The sequence below is a fragment of the Myotis myotis genome, unplaced genomic scaffold (assembly GCF_014108235.1).
Source record: "Myotis myotis isolate mMyoMyo1 unplaced genomic scaffold, mMyoMyo1.p scaffold_m19_p_4, whole genome shotgun sequence".
In the NCBI taxonomy this organism is placed as follows: domain Eukaryota; kingdom Metazoa; phylum Chordata; class Mammalia; order Chiroptera; family Vespertilionidae; genus Myotis; species Myotis myotis.
Genome location: NW_023416346.1, coordinates 117,478,344 through 117,500,166, shown reverse-complemented (window position 1 = coordinate 117,500,166; position 21,823 = coordinate 117,478,344). Strand labels below are relative to the sequence as shown.

General features: G+C 41.4%; 1 protein-coding gene and 1 non-coding gene across 4 annotated transcripts in view; both read left to right on the top strand.

Moving 5' to 3' along the window:
• The window catches only part of PDK3 (pyruvate dehydrogenase kinase 3), a 67,992-nt gene that overhangs the window by 31,119 nt on the left and 15,050 nt on the right, over nucleotides 1–21,823 (top strand). For all 3 annotated transcript variants that reach the window (XM_036304698.1, XM_036304697.1, XM_036304700.1), the window contains exons 4-6: nucleotides 751–935; nucleotides 5,652–5,741; nucleotides 16,464–16,541. In XM_036304698.1, the coding sequence (XP_036160591.1) occupies nucleotides 751–935; nucleotides 5,652–5,741; nucleotides 16,464–16,541 (353 nt within the window). The remainder of the gene's footprint in view (nucleotides 1–750; nucleotides 936–5,651; nucleotides 5,742–16,463; nucleotides 16,542–21,823) is intronic.
• LOC118654892 lies at nucleotides 1,881–2,021 on the top strand. Its single transcript, XR_004967140.1, has one exon. It is a non-coding gene; the product is annotated as a small nucleolar RNA SNORA48 (small nucleolar RNA).

The following is a 21,823-nucleotide window of genomic DNA, read 5'->3' as shown; positions in this document are numbered from 1 at the left end:
TTACTGCTATGAGAATTGTATTTCAAAATTTTACTCTTTAAAAGTTTGACATTATTTATTCATTAGCATATTGAATAAATAGCTAATATGCTAAGTGTCTGACCATCTGAACCTTTTGCTTTGGAACTCCATAATAAATTCTTGGAAAATTTTTTGGATTGTCCTCATGTTGTCAGAAGAAATAATGTGCTCTGCAATTATTTATTCAGCAAATATTTATAGAACCTGTGTTATATGTAACTAGAGGCCTGGTGCATGAAATTCCTGCATGGGTAGGGTCCCTAAGCCTGATTGGTGATCAGGGCTGATAAGGGTCTTCTGGCTGCCAGCCGGAGCCTGCCTTCATTCCACGCTGCCCCCTGGTTATCAGTGCACTTCATAGCGAGTGATCACTCCCGGTCTTCCAGTCGAACTCCTGAGGGGACACTTTGCATATTAGCCTTTTATATATATATATATAGATCATTTATCCAAAAAGGCAGTGGATTCCTTAAAAAGGTATTTGAGCATTTTTTCTTTACTGGAACTGTTTACTTTTTGTGTCTCCGAAAGAATTTCTGTAGAAAGTTTCAGGCAAAAACTTAGGTAATACTTCTGTTTCCCATGAGTTCTTCCTTGTAACCTGTAATGATTATGATGTCTCTACCTATAGAAATACCAGAAGATAAATAGTCCGGAGATGGAACTGGGGAGGTTATGCATCAGCCATGAGGTATAAAGACTGACTACTTTTGTTTCTCTCCCACACAGCTTTCTACAAGTTCTTATTCAAGTCAGAAATAGACACAATGATGTGGTTCCTACAATGGCACAAGGGGTGATTGAATACAAGGAGAAGTTTGGGTTTGATCCATTCATTAGCAGTAACATCCAGTATTTTCTGGATCGCTTCTATACCAACCGCATCTCCTTCCGCATGCTTATTAACCAGCACAGTAAGTCGGGCTTTTGGTCCAGATTTGAAATGGTAATCAGAGTGATTTCTTCCATATGTTTCCCTGTTACAGATCTGCATTTTTGTCTGTAGAAATTTCATTCCTAGTTAAGTTTTTTTTCTAAGTAAATCCTATCTAGTAAAAAGCTATTCATTAGTATTCTTTGTTCAAATAAATCATTGAAATGTTTTTTGATGCTAAGCCTTTGCTGTCCCATTCCTGATGGGGGCAAAGGTCCAGCTTTAATGGCGCCGTATTAATCTCCAAACACTTTTATGTGTCTCTGAGAGAATTTTCTAGTATTTTTTCCAGGTTATTGGATGGTTTCCTTTTTGGTTTTAAAAACATTGTTTCTGGGAATATTGAATTGGCATGTTGACAATATGAGCAATTGGTCTTTTATGTCATAATGATCAGTGAAAACAGATTAAGTGAGTTATCAAACCATAATCCTGAGAGATTTAGTCCACTCTCCAGGCTGATAAGCAGATAAGAAAAAAAAAGCAACTAAAATTTTCTCCACAAAAAAAGTTGGGGCTTATTTTTAGCATTGTCTCTTTGCCTGATTTCATAATTCCTTTGAAAAAATACATCTTTATTGATTTCACAGAGGAAGGGAGAGGGAGAGAGGGATAGAAACATCAGTGATGAGAGAGAATCATTGATTGGCTGCCTCCTGCACACCCCACACTGGGGATTGAGCCCACAACCCAGGCATGTGCTCTGACCGGGAATCGAACCATAATCTCCTGGTTCATAGGTCAATGCTCAACCATTAAGCCATGCCGGCCGGGCTGATTTCATAATTCTTATGAAAAAGTATACACACATCTAGAGTCTAAATCATCCTCTTTACTGAGTCATAAAATGGATAATGTATCTTTATTTTACTAATTTTATTTATTTGAATAAATGAATGTTATACAGCTATTACATGAAGGTTGGACCCCCTGGCAATGGGCAAGGAGACACCAGATTGGTGGTGTCGCTCTTATATCCATCAGGGGCAAAGCAGGCACACAATCCTTAGTTCATTCTAGCTGATGCCTGTGTTGTTGGCCAGCTGATTCATGCCTGGGCACATAAAAAAATAAATGTGGTTGGTTCTGAATGTATAGCTTTTAAAAATAGAAAGGTATGCTGTGTACTGAAACCAATATAATATTGAATGTCAACTGTACTTGAAAAAAATCATATTAGTTACAAGTAAAATATATAACTCTTTACAACAATAATCAAAGCATATCACTCTGATGATTGATAATAAAGGTAATTTATTATTTTTTAAAAAGTATGACAATTTATAGGAGATTTGAAGGAAAAAAAGAACCTATATACTATTTAACTAAACTACTTAGATAACAATAATGTCTTACTGACCTAAATCTGTGTCTGTGTATATATGTATATGTTTTATTTATTTTTAATATGCTTTTATTGATTTCAGAGAGGAAGGGAGAGAGAGAGAGAGAGAGAGAGAGAGAGAGAGAGAGAGAGAGAGAGAGAGAGAGAAACATCAGTGATGAGAAAGAATCATTGATCGGCTGCCTCCTGCACACACCACACTGGGGATCGAACCGTGACGTCCTGGTTCATAGGTTGACACTCAACTACTGAGCCACACTGGCCAGGCTATATGTACATGTTTTTAGATCATGGACTAAGCTTGTCACTTCTGATTTTCTTTCACTTAATCAGTTGGAACTTTATGTATTGGCCTAGTGCTCATATTCAGAATTTTTATAATTTAAAATCTCCCCTATATTATTTTTTTTTCTTAATTAAATCTTTATTGTTCAGATTATTACATTTGTTCCTCTTTTTTTCCCCCATAACTCCCCTCCTCCCAGTTCCCGCCCCACCATCCGCCCTCACTCCCCACCCACTGTCCTCATCCATAGGTGCATGATTTTTGTCCAGTCTCTTCCTGCATCTCCCACACCCCTTTCCCCCCCAAGAATAGTCAGTCCATTCCCTTTCTATGTCCCTGATTCTATTATGATCACCAGATTATTTATTCACTTGATTCTTAGATTCACTTGTTGATAGATGCATGTTTGTTGTTCATAATTTGTATCTTTACCTTTTTCTTCTTCTTCCTCTTCTTAAAGGATACCTTTCAGCATTTCATATAATACTGGTTTGGTGGTGATGAACTCCTTTAGCTTTTCCTTATCTGTGAAGCTCTTTATCTGACCTTCAGTTCTGAATGATAGCTTTGCTGGATAAAGTAATCTTGGTTGTAGGTTCTTGGTATTCATCACTTTGAATATTTCTTGCCATTCCCTTCTGGCCTGCAAAGTTTCTGTTGAGAAATCAGCTGACAGTCGTATGGGTACTCCCTTGTAGGTAACTGAGTTTCTTTCTCTTGCTGCTCTTAAGAGTCTCTGTCTTTTGCTCTTGGCATTTTAATTATGATGTGTCTTGGTGTGGTCCTCTTTGGATTCCTTTTGTTTGGGGTTCTCTGTGCCTCCTGGACCTCTAAGTCTATTTCTTTCACCAGGTAGGGGAAGTTTTCTGTCATTATTTCTTCAAATAGGTTTTCAATATCTTGCTCTCTCTCATCTTCTGGCACCCCTATAATTCTGATGTTGGTACACTTGAAGCTGTCCCAGAGGCTCCTTACACTATCTTTGTATTTTCGGATTCTTTTTTCATTTTGCTTTTCCGGTTGGGTGTTTTTAGCTTCTTCGCATTTCAAATCTTTGCCTTGATTCTTGCGGTCCTGTGGTCTGCTGTTGGGAGTCTGTATAATATTTGTTATTTCAGTCCGTGTATGTTTAATTTCTACTTGGTTCTTTATCATAACATCGAGGGTCTCATTAGATTTGTTGAGGATCTCATTAAGTTTATCAGCGGCTTCTAGACAGTTCTTGAGAGACCTTAAAAGTGTGGTTCTGAACTGAATATCCTCCATTGACAGTTTTGTCCTGTTTCTTTGTCTCCGCATTTTGTTATGCTTTCTTGGTGCACCCCCTAGTGGTCTTTGTGTGCAGTCCTCCTGTAGTTAAGCCTTGATTGTTATAGTTAATACTAGGGGAATTTGACCTCCAGGCCAGCTGGCTGTGAGAATCAGCTGTGTCTGCAGTGGGAAAACTTCTGTCCTCTGGGGAGGTGCTAATCTAGCCTTTGCCTGAGGCTATCTGGCAAATGGCTCTGCGCAGGGCTTGGGCAGGGCGGGTGGGTCGCTCGGGCTTGGGATCAATAGGGTGGGCCGGAGAGAGCAGTTATGGTGGCTCTCAGTTCCGTCCCTAGGGGCTCTGCCTCACAGAGTCCCAGCAACCGCTGCAAACCTCGGAGAGAAAGCTGCCTTCGAGTTCCGACTGAAGCCAGACAGTCCCTCTTCTCCCGTTTGAGTCTGGGTCCCTAGAGACTCGCCCGGATCTGGAGCTCAAAATCTGAGACTCCCTCCCGATTAAAAGCACCAACCGCGCCCCCCGCCGCCAGCCCGCTCCGCGCGCGCACTCCGTACCTGAGTATTTCACTTCAGCACTGCGCCTCCTCTGAGTCTGGGTATGATATTCTCTTTCCTCCTAGTTGTAGAATTTCCACTCAGCCAGCCTTCCTGTGGTTCTGGATGATGTCCGTTCCGTCTTTTAGGTGTGTTTTGATTTGGTTGTTCAAGGCAGCAATCTCCGGCGTTAACCTATGCCGCCATCTTGGTTCTCTCCCCTATATTATTTAAGCATTCTCCTTTTGTGAAAGCTAAGTTGTTCCCAATTTTTGTTTGATTTAAAAATAACTATACCAAAAATAAATAAATGTTATATTTGTATCTATAAACACTGAAGTTAGATTACTTTTTCCTTTGGGGCTCCTTTTGGCTTTTGTTCAAAAGTAAAATTTGCCAATCTTGTGTATTTTGAGAGCATTTATACTTTTAAAAATACTTGAATGTTCCTGGCCAGGTGGCTCAGTTGGTTGGAGTGTCATCATATACACCAAAAGGTTGAGGGTTCGATTGCCAGTTAGGGCACATATCTAGGTTGCAGGTTTGATCCCCTTGTTGGGGTGCGTACGGAAGGCAACAGGCAACTGATCGATGTTCCTCTCTCTCCCACCCTCTCTCTCCCAAATCAATAAACATATCCTTGGGTGAGGATTAAAAAAAATTAAAACTTCGGGGTTAAAGAAAATACTTGAACAAATATCATTTGTGTATACAACATTGAAAAATAATCTCCATGATGGAGGCATTTGAAATGTTCACAGTGAAGACATCTCACAAGCCTAGCCTAATGAGCAGGCTGTGTTTTCTAACTATTGAGTGAATGTTGGATTAAATGTCCGCAGTAGTATTGAGAAGGTGGGTTAAATTGAAAGCAAGTTTTTTCATCAAAGTTACATTGGTTCAGGAAGAAAGGATTGGACACCTGGTATGTGTCACTGCTTTAGGACCTGCTGAGCGCTACTGACAGGTCTTAAAGCACATTCTTCCTTCTTCGTTGTCCCCTCATCATATATTCAGGGTAGGGCAAAAGTAGGTTTACAGTTGTTGATAATGGAAAAGGATACAACAATAAAAAAGAATACAAAAATGAACTCTGTTTTTCACATACAACTGTAAACCCACTTTTGCCCCACTCTATTCTGTTACTTTAAGTCAATGTGGATGCTAAAATGATTCTTACAAACACGAGAATCCTCCATTTTTCTCTGCTTGACCATCCCAGCCTACTTTGTTTATTCTCTCCCTTCCCTTCTGTGTTTGTTTAGCGCTTTTGTTTGGTGGTGACACAAATCCTGCTCATCCTAAACACATTGGAAGTATCGATCCCACCTGCAACGTGGCTGATGTCGTGAAAGGTAAGGAGACCACTGTAATGTTAGCGATTGTACTTCAAATAGGATTGTGGTGCTATCGAGGCAGCTTGGAGATAGGGTTATGTTGCTCAGTTGTTTGCCGAGTCCTCAGGCCACTCTGGGCCCAAGCTACTTCACCCAAATATGAAATGTTCTTTTTAGGCAGTTCAGGAAAAGATGCATAATTCGCGCTGCTCAAAATGGGAGTTTCTACTTCATTGACTAGGGTTTTACTTCTAGTTCTATCTTAAACCATGAACATGTGTCAGCCTAAGTAGGATTCTAGGTTTTGATCGCCACCAGTACCTGAAAATCTCAGAGAATGCAAACCCTTGTTATAAAATTTGGCTGAATTCACGTGTTTGTAAAATGAAAGCATCTTTTTGCACTTGATCTTAGCCAAAAGGCCGAGAAGCGATGAAAGCATCTTTTTGATGTGCACCCAGGCTTCAGAATCTACGTGGCATGTGGGCTTCGTGGGGTCACTAGACATCGAGGAACTGGACTCTGTCTCAATAGCCTTGGTGTAAAACAGAGCCCTAAAACCATAAGTCCCTAGTCCCCAGGCGCTTTGAATCTGAGCTGCAGTTTCCTTGTTATTCATTTAAGATTGATGCCAGCTCCAGAAAACCTTCCTGGTTGCAAGTGATCCACCAGGTTTCTAGACCTCTTTTTCAGTTGTTTTCAGGAGTACAGATACTCTGTGCAGCCTCACATTCCCAAATTGTCCCTTCCCAAGATGATATCTCCTATTGTGACCGTCCTCTCCCTCCTCTAAACACACACAAGTGTTCGCGGCCACCACTCTCCTGGTCTTCACCAAGGATCTTTGTTGCTCTTCCCTGTTCTGGACTGTGTAGCTAAGTCAGTAGGAGGTAGAAGAGGGCCTTGTCTGCTTGGTAAAGCTCTCAAGCCTACCTCAAGCAGAGTGACCTTTGTTGCTGGAGTTAGAGCCAAGGGAGGTGGCCCAGTGTGTGCAGCCTCCACACTGGAGGAACATCACACTATCAGCTTCTTTCACTTAGCATAGTGTTTTCAAGGATCATCCATGTTGTTGCAGGCATTAGTACTTCATTCATTTTTATAGCCCAGTAATACTCAGTTGAATGGATAAACCACATTTTGTTTATTCACCGGCTGATGGACATTTGGGTTAGCTGAGCGACTTTGGACGTGTTATGTAAACTCTTTGGGCCTAAGTTTCTTCATCTATAAAATGGTACATTCAACTGTATCATAGAGTTAAATGAGTTACTATATGCAGAGCTCCTAAAGCAGTGCTAGCACCCAGTCAGCAATGTACACAAGTTTATAGCAGAAGCCCTTGTCCTCTCACAAATCGTGTGGCTTCTCATTTATACCACTGATCATATAACACATTGGTGCCTTTACATTTGTTTTTGGCATAAAGTCTAAAATATTTTTAGAACTCATTTAGGACATTTATAAGACAACTGGATATTTGACATTCAAGAAAGATTGTTCATTTGTGTAGGTGTGATATTGGTATTGTGTGTTTTTTTTAAAGGAGTCCTAGCTTTGAGAGAGCTATTTCAAAACATTATGCATGACATAAAATGACACGTGGGATTTACTTTAAATTATGTGGAGGGAGGGTAGTGAGAAAGATTTGGCATGTGTTGAACACTGGTAAAGCTAGTAATGGATTCTTTATTCTGCGGTCACTTTCTTCACAAATAAAGTCTTTCATTAGTTTTTAGGGAGGTTTTAGGGTCTTTTTTAATTTTTAAAAAATATATATTGATTTTAGAGAGGAAGAGCAAGGGAGAGAGGGAGAGAAAATCACTGATGAGAGAGAATCATTGATTGGCTGCCTCCTGCACACCCCTCAGCTGGGATCGAGCCCCCAACCCAGGCATGTGCCCTGACCGGGAATCAAACTGTGACTTCCTAGTTCAGGGGTGGGCAAACTTTTTGACTCGAGGGCCACAATGGGTTCTTAAACTGGACCGGAGGGCCAGAACAAAAGCATGGATGGAGTGTTTGTGTGAACTAATATAAATTCAAAGTAAACATCATTACATAAAAGGGTACGGTCTTTTTTTTTTTTTTTTTAGTTTTATTCATTTCAAACGGGCGGATCCGGCCCGCGGGCCATAGTTTGCCCACGGCTGTAAGTTCATAGGTCGGCATTCAACCACTGAGCCATGCTGGTGGGGCAGTTTTTAGGGAGGTTTTAACCATGAATCAGTACAACTAGGTAAGCGACAGGGAGCTCTAGGCAACTGTTAGCCCTTCTGGATAGCAGAGGAATGAGCAGTGCTAAAGTGAGTCGGAGGCGTTGGAGAGGGTGAGGAGGAACCTGCTTCAACTTGCCTCTCAAGGCCAAAAGAATCTTGTTTTGCAGCGCTTGCTATCTGTACTGCTCTTATTGGACTTATTACCAACTACCCGGCCTTGACAGCTGTACTTCTGTTGATCTCTCTAACTGGGGTGTAAAGTTCGAGAGGTCTGCAATTACTCTCACCCACGTGTGCATCACTCCTCTTAGGGACAGAGATTTTGTACCAAAAACCAGCTGAAGATCACGTGCAAAACAGTTCAGTCAATATTTGAAAGAAAGAAACCGAGAGTTCATGTCCACAGCCTGCCTCACAGCTTCCTGCTTCCTTTGTCCTGTGTAGTCATGATTTTGACCGGGGGCCAGATCCCCTTTCCCCTCCCTCTTCCTGTGCTGGCTCACAGCCTTATCTTCACTCTTTCTCTTGACCCTTTTGAGTTTTCACCCAGTGAGACCACTATTGCATAGTGAACAAAATTTACTCCACCCTCTCATTTCATCATTTCTGCCACTTGTTTGGCATAACTTTTAAAATATATATATATTTTTTTGTTGATTTCAGAGAGGAAGGGAGAGAGAGAGGTAGAAACATCAGTGATGAGAGAGGATCATTGATCGGCTACCTCCTGTGCACCCCAAACTGGGGATCTAGCCCGAAACCTGGGCATGAGTCATAGATCAATGCTCAACCACTGAGCCATGCCGGTCAGGCTGTTTGGCACAGCTTGAAGTCTGGCTTCCTGGCGATACTGTGTTCAATAAAAGACACCTCCAGGTCCCTCTGCCACTCAGAATGCTACTTCCCTCGACACATGCATATGTATGCACACTCCTACCCCCACACTCATGGAGGAAGGGGAGACTGGCATGTCCCCTGCTCCCCACTGCCTCTTTCAAACCATGCTTTTCATTTCTCAACAGCCTCTTCCCTTAAGGAAAACAACAGTGGAGGATGGTTTCAGAGTCTCAAAATGCATAAACACAGCAAGCAGCATCCATGCAGTCAACCTCTCTGCCACCCTTCATTCCCTTCATAAATCACACCTACTGATACCCACAGCACACTAAGTGCACTGGCTTGTACATACTTTCTTGGATGCTGTTGTGTCCCATCTGGTGAGGCATATGTTTAGTAAAGGTCACTTATTTGTCCTCAAACCATTGGTATAAGTTATACCACCTGTCGTGACTACATAATTTATTAAAATACTAGGGGCCCACCCAGTGCACGAATTCGTGCACCTTGAAAGGGAACTGTGGGCCGTGAGGCTGCAGTGGGCACAGGGGTGGGTCTTGGCCCATCCTCCATGCCCCCACCTGGCCCCTCCCACCACAGCCTCTGGTCCCCTGTGTGCTGGCAGCCCCGCTCCCACCACTGCCTCTCCCATGCACTGATGGCGCTGGCCCCACTCGCACCCGCTGATGGCGCGGAGCGATTGGGGCCAGTGCCAGCAGTGGGTGCGAGCAGGGCTGGCATGGTCAGTGGGTGTGAGCGGCAGCTTCTGCCCTGATTACCCTTCAGGAGCAGGGGGAGGTGGAGAAGCCCTCGGGGGTGATCGGAGCCAGCAGCCGCTGCTTGCACCCGCTGATGGTGATGAGCAATCGGGACTAGCACCGGCTAGTAAACTGGCAGCGGCTGTGAATGCTGGGTGGGACTGCAGCATGGGAGCAAAGAACTTTCAGTAACCACCAGAGGCTTGCCCTGATGACAGCAACTGGTGCTCCACTTTGCTCTGGCACCCCCGCTCACCTGCTCCACCATCCTGCCACACCCAATGCCCATCATGATCCACGTGCGCCCCCTGGTGGTAAGCGCATGTCATAGAAACCGGTTGTTCAGTTGTTCAGTTATTCTGCTGTTTGGTCTATTTGCATATTAGCCTTTTATTATATAGGATTGTGTAAACTTACCCTAGCTGGTTTGGCTCAGTGGTTAAAGTGTTGGTCCGTAGGCTGAAGGGTCACAGGTTTGATTCTGGTGAAGGACGTGTACCTCAGTTGCAGGTTCGATCCCCACCCCTGGTCAGGGCACGTGCGGGAGGCAACCAGTTTGTGTCTCTCTCACATTTATGTTTCTCTCTTGCTGTGTCCCCCTCCCTTCCACTTTCTCTAAAAAAAAATATCAATGGAAAAACTATCCTCAGGTGAGGATTAGCAACAACAACAAAAAAGACATGGGAATTGGAATAGTCATAGATTTATGTGGTGTTTTCTAATCTAAGATAGATGAGCTAGAACCCTAACCCATCCATATTCAAAGAAGAGGTTTTAGACTTATATGAAAAGATGGGTAGAGGAATAAATGGTGTATTTACATGTGCATTTTAAGTCATGTTTATGATAGTAGTCATATTTTATGGTTTCCCACTTTAGCCAACATTTTTGTCAATCATCCAATTCCTGTTCCCAGTTGAGTCAGTGAAGGAGACTAATCCTATGTTACCAAAATAATAAAAAAATTGCTCATTGAAGACAATAGAAAATATGGGACAAGAGAGAATAAAAATGACCTGTTTTTATAACCCATTGCTTTATACATTTGAATTCATACTAAATTTACAGATCGGTATAAAACTGGGAATGATGTAAGTAATCTTTGTCTCTACAAAATCCATAGTCTTTGTGTATTTCCCCATCTCTAGCACTCATGTCCATCATACATGGCCTTCCTGGGTGAATTCAGTACTTGACGATAGGAGCCTCTATTCTGCCCTCTGTATCAGTATTGTTGGAATCCTTCCTATGTCTGATCTGCAATACACAGAATCTCTAGAGTCAAATGATTTTTCAGCCAGGTGTATACAACCTTTATTCTTCAGTGGGGCCTCAAATCAATTACCTTTTCTGCCATGGCAAAATGGGCTGGGCCACCTAGCAGGAACCCTGAAGGTCTCTCTTCTCCCTGTAGGCTGAAGCAAATGTTAACAGTTTTCTATTTCATTCCCCATGGGCATGAAAAATCTTAATTTTGTGAGTGTCAACATACCCGAGTAGACACTCTTTCTGGCTTAAAATAAGACTGTGAGAGGACAAACAAGGCAGAGAGCACCAGTGGTAAAAATGCCTGGAAATTCTTCCATTTCTTCTAGCAAAAAAGTACTGGAGTATCCACCCCAAAGGCTCTAGGAGCAACACCCAGAAGGGCTCAGAGTGCCCCGGCCTCTCCAGTTCTTTCCTCCTCCCCCTCCTCCTCCTCCTCCTCCTCCTCCTCCTCCTCCTCCTCCTCCTCCTCCTCCTCCTCTTCCTCCTCCTCCTCCTCCTCTTCTTCCTCTTCCTCTTCCTCTTCCTCCTTTTCCTCCTTTTCCTCCTCGAGGAAGGGAGAAGGAGAGAGAGATTGAGACATCAATGATGAGAGAGAATCATGGATCGGCTGCCTCCTGCATGCCCCCTACTGGGGATCGAGCTTGGAACCAGGGCATGTGCCCTTGGCCAGAATCGAACCTGGGACCCTTCAGTCCATACACTGATGCTCTATCCACTGGCTAGGGCCAGCTTTTCTTCCCAGTACCCACAAGTGTGTGTCAGTTTCCTTGGCCTCTTAGTGAAGTCTTAACCACTCCGTTCCTCTTTTTAGAGTAGTTGGTATTTTTCACTAGGTTTTTACCTTCTCATATGCTCTGAGATTTCTCAGTTGATCTTCTAACTTGGCATCTCTATCTCTAATATTGTTTCCCTTCCTTTTGTTTTAGGAATCTTGGTGTAGAGGGAGTTGAGCTTCTGGGTTTTAATGACAGCTCTACCATTGATTTTCTCAGCTGGAAAGATCCTGGTTTAGGCCGGTCAGATGTCCAGCCCAGATGATCTGTGTGTGTGTGTGTGTGTGGTGTGCACGTGCATGCTTGCCTATGCATGCACACATGTTTTATAGCCTTAGGAAGCCTTAATGAACTAACAATGATTACATGCTTAGATCTCTTGAGACAGACTAGAGAAAACTTTTATGTAGAAGAGTAGGGACAATATTTTTATTTTTGACTAGCCAGTTGTATAAATGTATAAAAGTGGGGTGCATCACGCACAACATTAATTGAATGTGTGGAACACTGAAGCATGTCTCCTTGTCGCTTATTTAGCACATTAATATCTACCTTTACACATCTGCAAATTATAGACTCGAGGTAGTGAATGCTAGAATTAGTATTGTATAGCAGTTTCTGGGAGGTTCCTTCCATTGTGACCCTTTCCTCCTTTCTTTGTGAGAAACCAGGAAAGAGAATGGAAAATCCTGTGGGAAGATAATTTTAAAGGTACAAACTTAAATACTTGGTACAAAAGTCACCTCTCGCAGCGATGTTAGCCTGCCTGTGTTGTTCCTATACACCAGTAGGCTTAGCATAATGGCGTACAAATGGCATCCTAAAAGTGTGTCATTATTTTGGTTCGGAAATAATGTCTTGTGCTCTCACGTGGGGCTCTTCAGTTTGGGAATAACAGAGACTCACTTACACTAGTTCAAGAAACAGATTTATTGAAAGAACCTAGTAGGTCCCATGAAAATCCAAGGACAGGAAGCACTTCACAGGCGGAGCTATAGACACTGGAACTGGAAAACAGAAAACAAGGCTGTTTTCTGTGTGTCTTTGTAACTGGGGTGGCCAAGTCCTAGCCCCTCTGCCTTTCTCTCTTATCTGTATACTGGCAGACTTGTTTAGGGCAATGATGGCCACCGCAGGCCTTCTAGATGATGATAACTCTCAGAGTTTCCTTTGTCTTCTGCGCTGCCCGAGTCTTGATCTGAAATTCTCAAAAGATGAAGTTCTTTGCCTCAACCTATCTTTCTGCCCACAACCACAGGTTGTAGGATTTTGCTCAGCCTGTAGATTGGTTACCCTTTTGTTAGATGCTCTGCCCCCCATATCTCCAGTTGGCTGTGGTTTGGAGGGTGAGAAAGGGTCTGGTACTTAGAAATACCTGGTGGTTCTCGCTTGGGATGCATTTTGGGTGAAAGGATGATGGTAGACATACCTTATTGGAATTGCTTTGTAACTTACAAGGGTTTCTAAAAAGCAGCATCTCTATGACTTTGCAATGCTTTGTGGCCATGTGCATTACCTTGTTCTGGCAGTGGCTTCTTAAACTTGAGCTTCACAGTTTTCTATGTCCTATTAAACCTGTTAGGGACCTTGGCACCTTTATGTGTTTTTTTCAGCACCCACTCAAATTCATCCTTGCCCTGCCTCTTCTAAGATATTTATAAACAAATGATCATGTGTATTCACAACAGAGGCCAATATTTGATAGCAGAGTTCTATGGTGAATTTTGAATAGGCAAATCTTCTAATAAAAAATTAATAGCCCTAGCCGGTTTGGCTCAGTGGATAAAGTGTCAGCCCATGGACTGAAGGGCCCCGGGTTTACTTCTGGTCAAGGGCACGTACCTCGGTTTCAGGCTCACCCCAGGCCCTGCGAGTGTGTGCTGGAGGCAACCAATCAGTGTGTCTCTCTCATATAGATGTTTCTCTCTCTCTCTCTGTCTCTCCCCTTCCAGTCCACTCTCTCTAAAAATTAATGGAAAAATATCCTCGGTGAGGATTAACAAAAATTAATAAAATAACCTCCATAATGTATTAAATTTTCCTGTGTGCTTTTCTTAAATTCTGGGCTAGGTTGGATCTGTTTGGCTAGTTGCTTGGTGAACCTTCACCCTGCTCTTTATGACTTGGCCTTTTAAATAAATAATCAGTCTTGTGTGTTTACAGGTTGAGTGTTCTAGCCTGGGGGATGTATGTATATGCCACACCAACAGTTTTGTTAGTTACTTTATGATCATTATCTTATTGTTCTTGAAAACTGATCCTTAAAACAATGAATAGCATTTATGTTTAGTGGCAGTAATAATAATTTCCTTTTAAAGATTGTTTGGAGCCTGGCCGGTGTTGCTTAGTGGTTGAGCGTTGACCTATGAACCAGGAGGTCATGGGTTTGATTCCCAGTCAGGGCACATGCCTGGGTTTTAGGCTCAGCCCCCAGTAGGGGGTGTGCAGGAAGCAGCCAATCAATGATTCTCCCTCATTGATGTTTCTAGTTCGCTCTCCCTCTCCCTTGCTCTCTGAAATCAATTAAAAAAATTTTTTTAAAAAGATTGTTGGTAATTACTTGCTCAGATGTATTGCAGATAAAAGTAATTTGGTAAATTATCATATTTAAAATGTTGGTTTCTAATTAAAATTAGAAAAGTCTTATTTGAAAGCTTGTTATAAGTAGAACTTGCATTCTACCCCAGAATGAAAGACATGAAATTATAAGCCAGTAGTTGAATTTTGGTTATGTGGGTGATGTTTAAAGTTTTTACATTTTTATGTTAGTTCACTTAAATAGAAGTGAAGTAGAAGTTTGAGTACATGTGTGTTGTATACACCTCAATACCCCATGATCATTCATGTCCTGGGAGAGACAGTGACTGAATTAACATGGCCCAGCCTTGGCTTTCCCGGCAAGTGGTCCTCAAATCTAGCTTCTCTTCAGAATTACTTGCTAAGCTTTTTAAAATATAGATTCAACACAGACCTACTGCATCAGAATCTCTAGGGGCTCATTTTATAATCTGCATTTTTTTTAAAAAAAACTTGGTAGTGAATTCCACATACAATGAGGTTTGGGAACCACGCAAGGCCTCTAGTTCCTAGTCTGACCAAAAAGAACATTTCTTGCCCTGGCCGGGTGGCTCAGCTGGTTGGAGCATCATCCCATGCACCAAAAGGTTGTGGGTTTGATTTCAATTAGGGCACATACCAAGGTTGTGGGTTCAATCCCTGGTCCAGTGCATACAGGAGGCAACTGATCTATGTTTCTCTCTTCCCTCCCTCCCTCCCTCCCTCCTCTCTCTCGAAAAATCAGTTTTAAAAAAAGCATATCCTCCAGTAAGGATTTTAGGAAAAAGAATATTTCTCCTTGAGAACTTTCTCATGGGCAAGAAGATTGTTCCATTTAGCAAATGCTTGCTAGCTGTGTATCGTGTCCAAGGCATGATGATGTGCTATGGGAATTTCTAAAGATGTGTATGAATGTAGATTTTACCATTACTACCCCCCAAATACTTGAATGGCTGGTGTATGTGAGTCTCATTGTGGTGGTTTGAGTTTTTCAAGCATCATTATGTGATTTTTAATTACAGCACTGATACACCATAATTTGTCATGATGCTTTAAAAACTCTTATTCACATGTGGTTTTAGGAAACACACTGGGTCTTTGGGTCTCAAGTTGATGGCTTCTATCTGGGTTCTGCCATCTCTTCTACATGTTGCATTTGTGTAATACCTTTTCTTAATAATACCATTATACTCTCATGCCATTGGGCAAGCAAATGCCATGAGGCGATATCGCAGTTAGTGGGCACTTTTTCTTTTATGGTGAATGGAAGAATGATGTCAAAACACCTTTAAAGGTGTTATATACTTGGAGGAGTTGTTTTGAGCAGATGTATTGGCTTTGTGTATGGATAGCAGAGCATCACTTTGAGATTTTAGGATTTGTTGGTTTAAATAAAGTAGCCTTGGAGGTTCTTGGTTGGCTTTGTGCTATTGTGTCACTAGGTGGAGATGTAGCGTTGTTTGGTGCTATAGCCAAAGCAGAAAGAATGCATCTTGATTTCTTTTTACAGAAGTACTTTACAGATATTTAATGAGGTTTATTATACCCTAGGAAAAAACCCTGCAAATTTAATATAATTCTGTATTTTAATTTTTTGGGGTTTCAATTAAGTCCTACTTTAATGTTTGTTTTCACAGTGATCAACTCTTTTTTTCCTCTCCTCTTACTAACATTTCCTCATTATTTCATTTTGTCAGTTATTCTAATGTCTCTGTGGTTCTTTTAATGTTTTAATTCTAAAAGTTGAATAATGGAATCTGAATTTTTATTCCGAGGTCAAATAATATATACAATTTTAATTTGCTAGCAATATGAGATCAATGAACTGAAACTTACAGTCGGAACACACCTGAATCTTATCTTTGTATTATTTTAGGTTGATATGTCAAGTTTTAACATATTTAAATTCTATAGGGCTTTAAAAAAATTTTTTTATTGATTTCATAGAGGAAGGATGAGGGAGAGAGAGACAGAAACATCAGTGATGGGAGAGGATCATTGATTGGCTGCCTCCTGCATGACCCCCACTGGGGATCAAGCCCGTAATCCAGGCATGTGCCCTGACCAAGAATTGAACCGTGACCACCTGGTTCATAGGTCAAAGCTCAACCACTGAGCCACACCAGATGGGCAAGCCACAAAGGCTATTTTTAAAAAAGGAAGTAGTTAATTAATTAAAAATTCATCAAGTTAGAAATTGTCCTTGTTTGCTTATCTATTATGTCTATCTCTATCTATCTATCTATCTATCTATCTATCTATCTATCTATCTATCATCTGCTTGTGCCTGTGTTATTAGTGCAGCAGCTAAACTTTTTTCTTTTTTTGCAGATGCGTATGAAACCGCCAAGATGTTATGTGAACAGTATTACATGGTAGCTCCTGAGTTGGAAATTGAAGAATTCAATGGTAAAAGAATAATTTTAACCTTAAGTACAAAGAAGTTGACCCAAATCTGATTACTCCTAAGCTATATTTAAGCGAGATCCTAAAGTTTTGTTGATTTAAAAAATCTTTTCTATATTTTTAAAACCTTTTCTATATCTGTGGTCAACTAGGTATATTGTTGTAAGGAGTTTTTGTACAGGAATGTGTAATCTATTAGAACTCAAAAGTTCGTGGCACAGAAATAATCCAGTAGAAAATGCACAAAGGTATAAATAGGCGATTCTCAAAATAGCAAATGCAAACAAACAATAAACCTATGGGAAAGTGTTTAACTTTATTAAACAAAGAAGTACAAACAAAACCAAAGAGAAATGCCATTTTTGTCTTTCAAAATGGCAATGATTGAAACATTTTATTGCCTCGAATTATTGCCCAGAAAAATACTTTCTTACCAACACTTACACATTTTTGGTATAAGTTTAAATTGGTCCAGCCTTTCTCAAAAAATGCCACCAATATTCTTTCTCTTTGACCCAGTAAGTTAGTAATAGTCTTATTCTTTGGCCCAGTGAATTAAACTTCAGAAAGGGTATTATAAGAAAATATAGAAAATATAGATATGCACAGTTGTATGTACAAGAATGGTGAGCACAGTGGTTTCCTTATAGAGAAAAATGAGAAGATCCAAGTTTTCTACAACAGAAGACATTAACATTGTGGTTCACTCATAAGATAGAATACTATGCAGCCCTTTAAAATAATGCTTTAAGAGAATCTTTTAAACACACGCTATAGAAGTTTGTAATAGTGCAAGTTCACTGGAAAATATTTTGAAGGATTTCTAGCACATAGGGAGAAACAACTCTGTGTGGAGAGTAGGGTTATAGCTGATTTTTCTATTAATCGTATGAGTCTATATTTCCATGTTAAATTTTTTTAAAATTTGTAAGTTACCAAAAAAAAAGACATACTCATTGTAAAAATACAAACAATACAGAAATATAGAGTAAAAGTGAGTCTCCACTGCTCTCTCAGTTCCATACAGAGCTTCATTTTTTACATAAATGGGGTTGGAAATATTCATGTTCTATGATGTTTTTTTCACTTTGCTTTGAAGATCTTTGCCTGTGTTGTCATTTAGAGATTATCCGTAGTGTAGATTGCCATAATTTATTTAATGATTTCCCAATGAAGGTGTGTGTGTGTGTGTGTGTGTGTGTGTGTGTGTGTACGTACGTACGTACATACGTACGTACGTACGTGTCTGTGTTTGGAGGGCTGGGAAAATTTGTGAACGTGTGGAAGTATTTCTGTACATTAGATTCCTAGAAGTAGAATGACTGAGTCTTACGGTATAAGCATTTACAATTAAAGATAAGCCCGGCCGGCATGGCTTAGTGGTTGAGCGTCGACTTATGAGCCAGGAGGTCACGGTTTGATTCCTAGTGAGGGCACATGCCCAGGTTGAGGGCTTGATCCCCCATGTGGGACGTGTAGGAGGCAGCTGATCAATGATTCTCTCTCATCATTGATGCTTTTACCTCTCAGTCTCTCTCCCTTCCTCTCTGAAATCAATAAAAATATATTTTTAAAAAGATAAACCAAATTCCTTCTTAAAATATACCAGAACTGCATTTCACTTATCACATGATCTCATTCATATGTGGGATATAATGATCAACATAATTTGTGAACAAAAATAGATCCAGAGACAAATGTCAGGGGAGGTGGGTAGGTTAGAGAGCAACCAAAGGCTTGTATGCATGTATATCAGCATAAACAATGGACACGGACACTGGGACGGTGGGGGCTTGCCCGGGGTGGGAATGGCTGGGGAGGGGGAGGTCAATCGGGGAAAAAGCAGACATATGTAAAACTTTAGATAATAACTGAGAGAGAGAGAGAGAGAGAGAGAGAGAGATTAAAATGTGAAAGACTTCAGGCTGCTGTTGTAAGACATTGGCCCCTACATTTTACTAGAAAGTATGGAATCAAAGCTGCTTTCAAAGTCCGTTGGGTCCTCTGAGTTGTGACAATGTTTTGAATCAATACACTATGAGAACCTAATGGACTTGGCTGGAGTATTCCTGAGTAGAAGCATCAGAATATTCTCTCTTCCTCCTGGCTATTCTGGGCCTGACCTCACTGTCCAGCTTTCTGTTTGTCAAACATGGAACTTACATTCACGGGTAGTAACCAGATGCTCTTCGGCATGAATAGCAGCCTCACTCACTGTAGGCCAGAGCAGCGAGCCTGTTCTTGCTGATTCCCAGGTGCAACTGTGTCAGCCGCTCCTTCCCAGCGAAGTGGTCACGCTGGGCAGCACACCCCACCAGGAGCAGAGCTGTATGACTACTTTTGTCATTGTCTCATGCATGACTTTTTAAGCCCTTTTTCATCACCACTAAGATAAATGAATGCTGGTGGTTAGAGGCAGCCTCTAGTTTCCTCGTGCTTTCAGGTAATGTATTTATGATTTATATTTATGATTTCTTAAATGTCAAAGCTCTTTGCGAGTGCAGTTCAAGACTCTGCTTTGTCTCTAGTAAGTTCTGTGTTAGAAATACAGGTTGGAGGTTGGCCCTGAACACCGTAAGTAGACACTATGGCTGCAGAATGAGAGAGAGTGCACGTGTCTCCAACATGATGGCTGACTGTTTTCAGGGAGCGGTCAGATCATATCCAGATACTTAATGGATTTATTTTCAGAGCCTGTGTGAACCAGCATAGCATTGCCTTTCAGGATGTTCCCGTTGCCCAACGGGTACCTTTAACAATAGTCAGCGACATGCTTGCTGCCCTTGCTCTGCATTTTAGACGAGTAAGACTGCCATTAACCCAAAAGAACAGTCATTGCTACCTGAGGATGTAAGTTTGGCTAGTTTGACACACCACCTTTTTTCCCCCTCAACTTTTTTCTTTTCCAATGTAAACCCCTGAGAAGTGGTAAATAGGATTATGTAGGACACATACTGTGTGAACACCACAGTATTTACCAGTCCTCACTAGAATTCGGAATATTGGGGGCCAGTTATAGTAAACTTCCTTTATTATCCTTTCTGTAACACATTTAACAGCTTTATTTACCTCAGATCTTTCTGACTGGCCACTTGTGGCAACCCATGTGGGTTCCTCCAATGACAAGTAGCTATTTCATCACACTTGTCCTCATTTCTCTTGAGAAATCAGTTGCCAAAACATTAAGCAAATAAACATTTCTAATTGACCTTTTCTGAATCCATATGGTAAGGCAGCAGGGCTTAGGGGGAGGATGGGAACTTTGTAGCTTAACCAGGCAGTAGAAATGTGGATTTGAACACTTAGATGTGGGTTTAGACAAGTCACTTCCTGCCTGACACCCAGCTTCTTCATCCATATGCTCGCTCTGTGGGGCAATCCTATATAATAAAAGGCTAATACACAAGTCAACCTAACCGTGGAACTACCAGTCACTATGACGTGCATTGACCACCAGGGGGAAGATGCTCAACGCAGGAGCTGCCCCCTGGTGGTCAGTGCACTCCCATAGAGGGAGCTCCGCTCAGCTAGAAGCCAGGATCACGGCTGCTGAGTGCAGTGGCAGTGGCAGGAGCCTCTCCCGCCTCCACAGCAGCGCTAAGGCTGTCGGACTTACAGGGAGCGAGCCTAAGCTGTCAGTCAGACATCCCCCCAAGGGCTCCTGGACTGTGAGAGGGTGCAGGCTGGGCTGAGGGACCCCCCCGCAAAGTGTATGAATCTCATGCACCAGGCCTCTGGTGAAAGGATAATGTTGCTGGGATCTCAAATACAGCACTAGGCACATACTGGATATTTTTATAAAATATATTTTTATTGATTTTAGAGAGGAAGGGGGGGGGGAAGAGAGAGAAAAAAAAATCAATGATGAGAGAGAATCATTGATCGGCTGCCTCCTGTACGCCCCACGCTGGGGATCGAGCCCACAGCCCATGACCTCCTGTTTCATGGGTTGACACTCAACCACTGAGCCATACCTGCCAGGTATACTGGATATTTTTAAAAGGGTGGCTACTAGAATTCAGGATTGACTTGGGAAAGATAAGACATATGGTTATGACTTGAATTTTTCATTTCTACATTAGTCTTTCCTCTCAGGAGGTTGATAGCTTTAGATTTGGTGGGAAACAAAAATTTCAACTCATGCTATCTATTTTGTTATAAGAAGTTTCATAGAAAGGTTATGTATCTACCCTGGGATAGTTGACCTCTAGTTTCTCAATATTGGGTACTTTTGTGGATATTTTCAGGCAAATGGTTCTATGCAGCAGTCAAAAAGCCATTACTGATAGCTCCATTAATACTGTAGAAATTAATTTTTAGTTAAGAGAATAGGCAGCATTTATTGACTGCTTACAATGTGGCGGGCTCTATGTAAATTAGTTTATCGCCATGATCTCATTTCATCCTTATATTAACCCAGTGAGATAAGTTCTGCGCCATTTCAGAAATGGGATGCCGAGGCCCAGATGGGTTAAGTACCTATTAATATATCTATTAAATGCCTAAGTCAGAACTTGGCCCCAATGTGACTTTGAACTACACTATATATTGTCTCTAATAGCCTTATGCATTGATTTTTGGGAATTGATTAACCATCTCTAAGTGCCCAGGTACCATTTCTCTTTTTCCTTCTTGAATCTCTTATTACAGCTGTTTTTTTTTCCTCTTAGAAATCTGTTTTTATTTTAAATTTTATTGTTAATTGCAGTTTACATTCAGTATTATTTTGTATTAATTTTGGGCATACAGCATAGTGGTTAGACAATCAGATATTCTCTCTGATATTTCCAGTACCCCAACTGGCACCATGCTACACAGTTATTACAGTATTATGTAATTGCTTATGAGGTAACTGCTTTTCTTTTGCTGCTTTTAAGATTCTTTGTCTTTAATGTTTGGCATTTTAATTATGATGTGTCTTGGTGTGGGCCTCTTTGAATTCATCTTGTTTGGGACTCTCTGTGCTTCCTGGACTTGTATGTCTTTTTCCATCACCAGGTAGGGGAAATTTTCTGTCATTATTTTTTCCAATAGGTTTTCAATATCTTGTTCTCCCTCTTCTTCTTCTGGCACCCCCATGATGCAAATGTTGGTATGCTTGAAGTTGTCCCTGAGGCTCCTTACACTATCCTCATTTTTTAAATTCTTTTTTTAAAAAAATATATTTTATTGATTTTTTACAGAGAGGAAGAGAGAGAGAGAGATAGAGAGTTAGAAACATCGATGAGAGAGAAACATCGATCAGCTGCCTCCTGCACATCCCCCACTGGGGAAGTGCCCACAAC